The sequence below is a fragment of the Zingiber officinale genome, chromosome 5A, assembly GCF_018446385.1.
Source record: "Zingiber officinale cultivar Zhangliang chromosome 5A, Zo_v1.1, whole genome shotgun sequence".
In the NCBI taxonomy this organism is placed as follows: Eukaryota; Viridiplantae; Streptophyta; class Magnoliopsida; order Zingiberales; family Zingiberaceae; genus Zingiber; species Zingiber officinale.
In genome coordinates this window covers 125,245,204-125,257,169 of record NC_055994.1, presented here as the reverse complement: position 1 = coordinate 125,257,169, position 11,966 = coordinate 125,245,204, and the positions used below count along the sequence as shown (strand labels likewise).

The 11,966-nt window shown below is 33.7% G+C and overlaps 1 protein-coding gene across 1 annotated transcript; it reads left to right on the top strand.

Moving 5' to 3' along the window:
• Positions 1–2,536: 2,536 nt before the first annotated feature.
• On the top strand, positions 2,537–5,809 carry LOC121983206 (beta-glucosidase 26-like). The gene is made up of 11 exons (XM_042536161.1): positions 2,537–2,926; positions 3,055–3,113; positions 3,588–3,663; positions 3,766–3,837; positions 3,956–4,043; positions 4,140–4,383; positions 4,514–4,629; positions 4,756–4,973; positions 5,056–5,087; positions 5,272–5,374; positions 5,454–5,809. The coding sequence occupies exons 1-11, from the start codon at positions 2,713–2,715 to the stop codon at positions 5,723–5,725; spliced, it is 1,494 nt and encodes a 497-aa protein (XP_042392095.1). The 5' UTR covers positions 2,537–2,712; the 3' UTR covers positions 5,726–5,809.
• The last annotated feature ends 6,157 nt before the right edge of the window (positions 5,810–11,966 follow it).

The window sequence follows — 11,966 nt, the reverse complement described above, 5'->3', positions numbered from 1 at the left end:
GAAACGAAGCACCCAATGGAATATGGACTCGACCGTTCTCAAACACAATTATCAAGATTTTCTTCAACTAGCAGTAGTACCGATTCCGGTTTATTTTTATATTTGGATAATAAATTAAGAGAATCATTAGCTAAATTTGTTTCCGTAGAACATCTTTCTTTTAGTTTTGGATTTTAATGCACATTTGAAGATTTTTGTAAAGAATCTCTTAATCCATGTGCTAAACGTGTTCCTAGGACTACACTTACTCGTACAATTAAAAAATTAGTAAAACAAGGAAAAAAGAATTTAATTGATGAATTTAGTAAATTAGATAATAAAGTTTCTTTATTTTCCGATATTTGGAGTGATCATTGGCAAACACATTCGTATATGGGTGTGACTTGCCATTGGATCGATAACTCTTGGAACCTCCAAAAAAGATTATTAGCTTATAGAGTTTTTGATGAATCACATAATGCTCATAATATCGCACAATTATTATGTTTAATTTTAGAAGAAAATGGTTTAACTCATAAAATATTTTCAATATCATTGGATAATGCTAGTTCTAATACTGCTTGTTTAGATGATCTAAAATTTGTTTGTCAACCTATTATTGGATGTTTATTTTTTCATATTCGTTGTGTATGCCATGTTTTAAATTTATGTGTTCAAGATGGTTTAAAATTTTTAGAAAGTTATATTAAACCAATTAGAATTGCAATTTCTTATTTATGGTCTCATCCATCTATAATAAAACAATGGGGTAGGTTTTGTAAAATTAATAGAATGAGACCTAAAAAATTTCCACGTCATATACCAACACGTTGGAATTCAACATACCAATTATTACAAAATTCATTTCAATATAAAGAATTATTATGTTAATTTTTTGCACAAAACACTAATACTAATATATATTTATTTTCACAACAATGGAATATTTGTATTAGTATTTGTGAAATTTTAAAAGTATTTAATGATGCAACCGAACAACTTTCCGGTGTTTATTATCCCACTGCTCAATTAGTTTTAGAAAATTTTTCTAATATAGTATTAGTTTTAAATGAACATATTAATAATGAATTTTTATCTCCTTGCATCTTAGCTATGAAAACTAAATGGGAAAAATATTTTTATTTAATTCCTGAAATTTATTTAATTGCATTTGTTTTAGATCCTAGATTTAAATTAGAAGTTTTACAAGAAATGTTAACTTTATATTATGACGCTTTAATTCTAATTAAAGATTCTTTTTCCCTTAATATTATATATAATGTTAGAATTTATTTATATGATATTTATAATCAATATTATGCAAAATATGGAATACAAATTAATATTTCTGAAATTCAACAAACTACTAGTAGTAATTTAAAACTTACAAAAGCACAACTCTTATTAAAAGAACGGACAAAACGTCCACGAGGATCCTCAAGTTCCACACAGGAACTTGAGAATTATTTTACGACTTCTTTTGATTTTAATGAAGCAGATAGTGAAAACTTCGATATCTTAAAGTGGTGGTCACAGAAGGCTCAAAGCTTTCCCGTTCTCTCCGTGATCGCAAAAGAAATTTTAGCTTGTCCAGTGTCAACTGTTGCTGTGGAGCAGACGTCGCGGCAACATATTAGATGAACGACGATCAACTTTGTCTCCCGACTCATTGGAAGCCCAAGCATTACTGGACGATTGGACCAGAGCGGAGAAAAGAATCCAAGGAATGTAACTTTCAAATGACGAAGTTGGAGATTTTGAAACTGAAGGAACAAATACGACAGGAACAGGAAATGGAAGTGAATGAAAATGTAAAAGGATAAAAATGTAAAAGAACTACGTGGGCTTTGATTCCCCTAAAGGGATACGTAGGCAACTTAAATAAGTGCAAGCCCTTTTTTTAATAAATTTTAATTTCTAATTTTTAATGTTTAATGTTTAATTTTTAATTTTTAATTTTTTTTAACATATTAATCTTGAACGGCGAACCGTGACGAACCGTGAACCGAACCGTGAACCGGCGGTTCTGAACCATGAACCGTAACCGTCTTGGGCGGTTAAGGTTAAAGGTCGACCTGCCTGGAACCGTCGAACCGGCGGTTCCGAACCGTGGTCAGATTACATGTGTGATTTTAACTATATTGACAGCATATTTTTAATAAAGTTTGGTACCTGCTAGTAGCTTGTATTTGTCCTCACTTTCGCTACATCTCCTGCCGTTGGTCGGCAATCAGACGACGGAGGATAGAAATGAGAGTTTTAGGTCTGTAACCTCGGGCGGCGTGAAATAAAGCCGTTTTGGGGATGTTGCCTCCCACTTCGAGTTCGTGTCGCAAATAGGGGAAAAGCATCCGAGAGGAGATGAGCTGACATCAACGGTCGATTCTCGAGCCGGTACAAGTTGGAGTCGTCGTTTTCGTGGTTCGAGTTGGTTTGGAGATGGGAAAGTTGGTTTATTTTGCACGTATCGCGAGGCGGAGATTTCAGCACTTGGAGGGTGAGGGTGAGGAAGATCAGGATGGTCTTCATTCTCGGTTTATGAAATATCCTCTGCAAAATCTCCTTAACTTTATCCGTTGGCGTTGATTAAATCAAACTCTCATTTGATTTCATTCCGTTAAAATTTATCTTGAAATTACTATCTGTCATCCTTATCTCCGATCCGATCCATTGTAGCTATATAAGCACAGCACCTCGGTGATTGTTCTTCATCTTTTCTTCCGGCGTTCCAAAATGGGTTCGAAGACCTGCTCACTGTTCTTTTTCCTTCTCCTTTTGCTCTCCTTCAAGGGCAATCAAGCCTCAAATGCCGATCGCGGTCTCAGTCGCGAGGCATTCCCGGAGGGATTCGTGTTCGGGACAGCGGCATCCGCCTATCAAGTGGAAGGGATGGCGCTTAAAGGAGGACGAGGACCCAGCATTTGGGAACCATACGTTAGAATCCCAGGTAGGTAACTAAGTGATCTTATTACATACTGTATTTACATGTGACGCTTTAGATCCCTCTTTGATTATCGTGAGTGAATGTCAATGTATTTCATAATGTTGAAAAGAGTGTTTTGTTGGTGAATGCAGGTAAGATCGCTGGCAATGCTACTGCCGATGTTGCAGATGATGAGTACCATCACTACAAGGTTCGTCTTTTCTCTTATCTTCCATAATTATTCATCTTTTTTTCCATGTTAATTATAATTGTTTTATTGCATCAAAATACTGAAACGACAGTAGAAAATAAAAACATGTTTATTAAACTATACTCTGTAGTAGGCAAAGATCATAAAAAGGATGGCAAGGGTTGATTGCTCTCTTATAATTGCTTTGTGCTCATTTGCTCATCAAGTACTTGATGTTGCTTTTTTGACTAATTATTGCGGAAATTCTATTCATAACGTGGTCTCTCCAAAAAAAAAAAAAAAAAAAAAAAAAAAAAAAAACAGAAGTTACGGGCCATGCATGTTTTTCTTGTGTGCTTTTTTATCCTTTCTTGCATTTTATGTCATAATTGAACTAAAGCATGTCCTTTTGTCTATTTATTGCTTACTTGGTCTCTTTATGTCTATTTGTAATATAAAATTTAAGAAAACATTAATGGATTTATGATCATGCAGGAAGATGTTGACATCATGAAGGCATTCAATTTTGATGCTTATAGGTTCTCAATTTCATGGAGTAGAATATTTCCAAGTAATGAAAATATATAAATATATTATTTATTGTCTTATTTTCACCTTAAAGCTATTGCTTTAAATTAACTGAAATATTGATATTCATTTTTGTCTTATATAGATGGAACGGGTGAAATCAATTGGGAGGGTGTTGATTATTACGATAGGCTAATCGATTACTTGATACAACAAGGTACATTAGTTTCTCAAATTAGCAAACAATGGTATTGTTTTTTTTTTCTTCTAGTTTTTGAAAAATTGTTCAATATTACTATTTTCATATTTATCTTTTAAAAAATTGATATGATCAGGCATTACTCCTTATGCAAATCTTTATCACTATGATCTTCCTTTGGCACTTCATGATGAGTACCTGGGTTGGTTAAGTCCAAAGATAGTGTAAGTTTTACAAGTTGTAAACCGTAAAAATTATATTCATTAATATTTGGACCAAATGATTTTGCAATATATATTGATTAATTGGTATTCTTTTAGGGATGCATTTGCAGACTATGCCGATTTTTGTTTTGAGAGATTTGGCGATAGAGTTAAGAATTGGTTCACCATTAATGAGCCTAGATGTGTGGCAGCTCTTGGTTATGGTGATGGTAGTGATGCCCCGGGGAGATGTAGCACTTGTGCTGCTGGTGGGAACTCGACTACTGAGCCTTATATTGTGGCGCATAATTTGATCTTATCTCATGCAGCTGCAGTGAAAAGATATCGTGAAAAGTATCAGGTAAATTGTACTTCATTGATTTGGTTTAATTCAATGCATAGACTACCGCTAGTAAAAAATGTATAATTTAAAGTTATGTTATTATGATTTATCATCTAGATGTTTTTCTTGATCTACTTATTCTATTCAGGAAGAACAAAAAGGCAAAATAGGAATCCTTTTGGATTTTGTTTGGTATGAACCTTATACTTACTCGGTACAAGACAAAGCCGCCGCTAAAAGAGCCATTGATTTTAGCCTTGGATGGTAAGGCCTTATTTCACTTTTTTTTCCTATTTAAATTTTTTATTTTCTATTTGCCTTTTTTCATGGGGAATAGTTATCCGCAATTACAATGAAGGATAATTAACTTAAAATGATGCTTCCTTGTAGGTTCCTTCATCCTTTAACATATGGATACTATCCGGAATCAGTTCAAGACATTGTTAAAGAAAGACTCCCTAAATTTACCAATGACCAAGTGGAGATGGTTAGAGGTTCATATGATTATGTTGGGGTCAATCAATACACATCCTACTATATGGAGGATCTTGGAACAGTTGATCCAAAGCCTGTTAGCTATCAAGCGGACTGGCATGTAGAGTTCAAATGTTAGATTTTCTCTAACTTTTTCAATTCAATTGATATACTTTATGTTATACTAATCTTATTTGTTTCCTTTTTATCTTGCAGATGATCGAGATGGTGTACCAATTGGTCCCCAGGTAAATCTATTATTTTGTTAAATTTTGTTATTATAGTATAATGATCATGTCTTTTAAAATACAACAAACGATATATCATTTGTAAGTTATGTTCATCTTCACATATTAAATTTGTTTGCATGTTTTATACATTAGAATTGTACAATCAAAATTATATCTAAAAGTTGATCAAATAATTCTTTAGGCCAACTCGAAGTGGCTCTACATAGTTCCATGGGGAATCTACAAAGCCGTGACATATGTGAAGGAAAATTATGGCAATCCCGTCATCATTTTAGCAGAGAATGGTATAACAATTTTTGTCTATTATATATATAGTTTTTTTTCTATTGTTAGACATATCTTATCCTGATCCATATTATACAGGAATGGATCAGCCTGGAAATGTTACTCTTCCAGAAGGCTTGCAAGATACAACGAGAATGAACTATTACAAGAGTTACATCACCAACTTGAAAAGGGCTATGGATGACGGCGCAACAGTTATAGGATATTTTGCTTGGTCACTTCTAGACAACTTCGAATGGAACCTAGGATACACATCAAGATTTGGCATAGTATATGTAGATTTCAAGAACAAGCAACGATTTCCAAAGAATTCTGCTTATTGGTTCAAAAAGATTCTAGAGAGGAAGTAAGATTAAGCTTTCCAATTCCATTCCGTTCAAGTTGTGTCTAGATTGCTTATTAGTTTAATAAGGGTGTACATTGTGCACGGAAAGGGGTCCTGGTTTTTGTATATAATATATGCAAAATAATCCAACTTTTTGTTCATTCCTTAGCAATTTTTCTAATGTTAGATAATTGACATCTTAGTGTATCTTTGTCTTTAAAATGAATAAGATAGTAATTTATTAATTTATTGCCCATGTATAAAATTATCTAGTGTCATCCAATTATAATAATTTCATAAACTCAATTTATAAGAGAATTGCATTATTCATCCAAAAAAATCCATAAATTTCATAATTATGATTTATTAATTTATATAATTATTATACGATAATAACATAGGAGCGTGCGTACATTTAAAAATTTAACTTAATGATTTTTTTTAAATTTTTAATTTATGTTTAAACTATTGATAACTTAAGAATTATGTAAATAACACATATTAAATATTTAATAATATAAAAACCATTTGAATATATATGCCTAAAACATTAAATAAGATAATAATAAGAATAAATAATAAATCTCTTTTATAGAGAGAGAGGGGATGATAATAATTAAAATTTAATCTAATAAAATTTAATTAGGAAAATAATAATAATATAATTAATAGTTAATAAGAAAATAAATTTATATGATTATATAGAATTTTTTTAGATTTTTAAAAATTTTAAAATGAAATTTTATTATATTTTAATGTGAATTTTTATTATATTTTATTTTAAATGATTATATTTTTAGAAAATATATTTTATTTATCAAAATCTAAGTTTTAAGTGTCTATTATTTTTTATTCATATAAATTCAAACAAGTTGATTCTGAATAACTATCATGTCCAAAGCTAGATTATGATTATGTGGATGATTTGTGTTAGAGAATAGATTAAGCTAATATGAGGGAAAATTTATGTTTCATGTTTAGTTGGAAATCAAGTTTATTCTGTACCACTTAATAAACCCACCATATGTGAAACACTCTAAAATGAACATCTTTGGTGCAAAGTAACCTAAACATACTAAGGTCACGTTTGGTTTAGACATTTAGGAATAAGGGAATGAATTCATTCCCAAACCTTTTGTTTCGTTGATGGAAATGAAACCAAGATTTTGGAATGAAACTCAAAAACTTGAGTATTGATGAAACTCACCTCTTCCCTTGAGTTTTGATGGAAATAGGAATGAAAATTAAGTTCTGGATAAAAAAATACCTTTAATATATTTATTCAATTTTTCTTTCATTTCACTTTTTCTCTCCTCATTATCTCATCATACTTTCTATCTCGACATACTTTATCTTTCTCATTTCCTCTCTCTTCATTATCTTTCATCACACTTTCTCTCTCATCATACGTTCTTTTCATTACACACCTTCTCCTCATCTTTTTCATCACACTTTCTCTCGCATCACACTTTCCCTCTCTTCATTCTCTCCCATCACATTCTCTCTCTTTTTAAGGACACAGAGAGAGTAGAGGCCACAAGTGAGCCAGACGGATGCCCTGTCTAATCACAATCATGCTCCCATTTTAAGTTTTTTTTCTCTCTTGTCAACAATAGAAACTCATTGGAACTCACACATTAATTATCGTCACTATTTTTTTTAAAAAAACTTATTCTCGTCCTATAGAACACAAGAAATCCCGTAAACACCTTTTTCATGCCAACAAAAGCCACATACTCAGCTTGCTACACAAGTCTGCTTCTTGCTGTTCCATGAGATGACACCACTATTTAGCAAGAAGGTATTGCATATGTGAATTATTTGTCATCAAACTCCCCTGCCCAATTTGCATCTGTGTATCCATTCAAACTCATATATGATCCATGGAAACAGAAAAAATAATTTGCAGTCCCTTTAAAATATCTAAATATCCTCTTTACCACTTTCCAGTATCTTGATCCTGGGTTTGACTAGAAATGACTAACTAAGCTAACAACATAGCTTATATCAGGACAAGTACACAACATAGTGTACATTAAACTACCAATTACACTAGTATAAGATTTTTTTCTTCATTTTAGCTATCTCTTCAGAGGTATTGGGATACATACTTTTACTCAGAACAGTACCTCTTACTACAGGTGTTTGTTTAATATTGCAATCTAACATATTAAAGTATTATAGTATCTTAGTGATATAAACTTCCTAAGACAAATCGAAAAGTCTTTTTGATCAATCTCAAATGATCTTCACTCCTAAGATGTATTCAGCTTCTCCCATATTTATTATGTCAAATTATGATGAAAGCCATGATTTGACTTCTATCATACACTTTATGTCACTTCTAGCTATTAGCATATTATCAACACATAATAATAAAATGACAAACTTTCTTTTTTCCTTTCTTAGGTAAACACAATGATCCTCATTGATTATTTCGAAATCATAAGACAAAAATGACTTCAATGAATCTTATGTTCTATTGTCTTGACGCTTACTTTATCATATATATAGACTTCTTAAGTCTACATACACTATTCTCTTAGCTTTTAGCAACGTAACCTTCTGGCTATGCCATATATTTTCTCGTCAAGGTTATCATTAAGGAAAGTTATTTTTACATCCATTTGATGTAATTCTATGTCAAATTATGCTACTACAGCTAGGATGACACATATTGACACAAACTTCACAATTGGAAAAAATGTTTCTTCTAAATCAATACCTTCTATTTGGGTATATCCTTTTGCAACTAAACGAGTCTTGTATTGAGAAATCGATCTATTTGCTTTCCTCTTAATTTTTAGAATCCAATTATTCCCAATAGTCCTTCAGCCCAGAGGAAGATCGACTAAATCCCAAACTTGATTCTTTATCATAGACTCCATTTCCTTATCCATTTCAATTTTCTATTTTTCTCTTATTGAACTTCTCAAAGTTTCCTCAACTATTCGAGGTTCCTCATTGTCAACTGGGAGAATCATCAATGCCTTATTCTCAATGTCAACCTTTTTCGAAGAATAATTTGACGACTACTTCTTCGTAGGTGTCTCTGTTGAGATCTGACTCATTCAGTGACAAATCACTCACACTTGGTTGACTAGAATTAGACATCTCTCGTAATACCTGATTTATTGATAAAGAAACATTATCCTCCTCTTTTATGGAATTTTCTTATCAACTTTATCTCGTGTTGGGACTCAGTTTTGAGAAAAGTAGCATCTCTTGACTCTTTTTAAGATATGGTTCCATCTTGTCGCTCACCAATAGAGACATAACCCTTAGAAGTTTTAGAATACCTTATAAAGATACCCTTCTTATCTTCGGGTCATAATTTTTCATATCCGTGAGTCTTATTATGAACGTAGGCAGCTGACCACTAAGGTCTCAGATTACTCAAATCCGATTTTCTAACTCTTCAACCTTTATATGAGATAGATGAAATTGACTTTAAAGACACTTTGTTAAGCATATAGGTCATAACTAATAATACATCTGTTGGACCCCGTGAGTGTTTTGATGTGATCAACCAAGTTGGTTAGGTCATTCTTTGTGTTTGATCCCTGTGTCTGAGTGTGCAGGAGTTTAGGAGCACAAGAAGTCGAGCGGAAGCAAGCAAGCTGGAAATGCTGCCAGCCAGCTTGGAGGCCCCTCCATCAGGCTTGGAGGCACCTCCAGCTTGAAAGCGCCTTCAATCTGGTTGGAGGCGCCTCCAAGCTGGTCAAAACTACCGTTGAGCTGCGGATAGAGTTCTATCCGCTGACCGAGTTGGAGGCGCCTTGGACCCTCGGGATAGAACTTCCAGGAGCTATATAAAGGCCCCTGGAGCTAGGAAATAATTATTCAACTCAGTATTAGATTTCCTAGCAACTGTTGAGCTTTCTAAGTGTGTAAAAGGCTTCTCCGCCTTCAAAGAAGGAGTTTTCTTACTGCGCTTTTCATCACCTTGGATTAACAACCGTCTTGGTTGTAACCAAGTTAATTCCGGGTCTTCTCTATTTCTTTCTGCTTAATTGTTTTATTTTATTGTTGCTATTTTTGAGTTGAAATTTTGAGGAGGGTATAATTTTTATTTGTAGGCAATTCACCCCCTCTTACTGGTCGCCGCTGCACCTACAATTTGTATCAGAGCCAGACCGCCTCAGAAGGACTAACCGCAGACTGAAGCACAACGATCAAGATGATGGTCGGAGCAAATATTTATCCCCCGAAGTTCGACGGAGACTTTGCGACGTGGAAACGCCGGATGGAGGTATTCTTTAAAACCGACTTCAATATTTTACTAACTATGAAATATGGTTTTGAAATTCTGAAAGACAAAGAAGAGCATCAGTGGAGCAAGAAGGAGCAGGCCGAGTTTGTTGCCAACGGGAAGGCAGAATTTCACCTGCTGAGCGTGCTGCCACCACAAGAGGTAAGTCGAATCGGAAGCTACTCCTCCGCGAAAGACCTCTGGGAAAAATTCCTGGAGCTTCACGAAGGTACCTCGGAAGCTAAGCTAGCGAGGCGCGACATCCTCCGGACCCAGTTAACGAACCTTCGGATGAACCAAGGCGAGAAGGTAGCGCAACTCCAAGCAAGGATCAAAGAGTTGATCACGCAACTAACCAATCTTGGAGAATAAGTAACGAGCCGGGACTCTATTCGATACACGCTCAACGCCTTCCCCAGAACTCAAGAATGGGCGTGCTTAGTAGATGCGTACTACATCTCTAAGGACTTCGAGGTAAGTACTCTAGAACAATTATTTTCTACTTTTGAACTTCACGAATCTCGAGTTGCAGAGCCCAATGGAGTAGAGAAGACTAGTCAGAACATTGCCTTAAAGGCAAGAATAAACGGTTATGACTCTGAAGCCTCGGTCGACGAATCCGAAGTGGCACTACTGGTAAGACGCTTTAATAAATTTTTTAAATCTAATAAATTTAGATCGCAGACAAAGAGGCATCAGCAAAGAAAAAGGACGGTTCATTGCTACAACTGCAACGAAGAAGGGCACATCAAAGATGACTGCCCGGACTTGAAGAAAAAGGGGAAAGAGAAGGAAAAGACAAAGTACAAGAAACCAGAATCATCCAAGCACATGAACCTGAAGGCCACTTGGTCAGACTCGTCTTCTTCCGAATCAGACGTCGAAGCCTTCTCCGGGTTAGCGATGATGGCTAACCATCTTCCCGAAGATGACTCAAGCTCCGAGATGAGCATAGATGAAGGGGGAGGAACATCAGAAGAAGAAAGCTGCAGTGAAGGAGGAGCATCACCAAGTCAGGTAAGTAAGGTGCGTAATCTAACCCCTACTCAGTCATTTCTATTTATCAAGTCTCTTTCTAAAGAGTTAGATCAATTAGAAAAAGAAAATGAACATTTGAAATTAGAGAATGCAAAATTGAAAAATGAAATTGAAAAATTGAAATCTGCTGCATGTTCAAGTGTTTTTCAAAAATCTAAATTAAAAATTTTTGGTAAATTAAACTGGTATATTAGAAAGCATCAAGGTCAACTTAGGAAAATTCCTAAAACTTATGTACCCCCTAGATTTTTAATTAACCCAGTAGGAAGGAATCTATACTAGATTCCAAAGTCTTTGATAAATTAGAATTATTAAAGTTAGAGCTTACAACGAGTAAATTAAACAATGAATTTCTTTATGAAGCTTTGTCTAAGGAAGTGGTTGTTGCTCCAATAACCAAGAAGGCCTAGTGCCTCGCCACGACCTGGAAGCTGGAATATTTAAATAAAATGTTTAATTAACTTTCTGAAAAAACATTAAACTTAAATAATGCTTTGAAAGTTTTTTATTTTTTTAAATTCTAAAAATTCATTTTACTTAGAAATTTTTTCTGGTAAATTCTAAAAAGTAATTTCTACTTAGAATTTTTTTTAAAAAATTCTACAGTTTACATAGAAATTATTTTTTAAAATTCATTTTACTCAGAAATTTTGTATGACTTAAGAATTTGCTAAATATTATTTTTTACCCCTTTTTTGTTGTGATCAAAGGGGGAGAGATAAAGGTACAAGTTTAGGGGGAGTTAGGAAAATGGAAAATTAAAATTTTTAAATATTTTTCTTAACCTAATTGCAATTTTATTTATTGTAAATTTATGCTTAACATGTTAGTTTAGTAGTTTTCTTTAAAATTACTTTTTGTCTATTTTGACCCTAACTTGAACTTGGGTTGATGCACATCAAAAAGGGGGAGATTGTTGGACCCCGTGAGTGTTTTGATGTGATCAACCAAGTTGGTTAGGTCTTGCTTTGTGTTT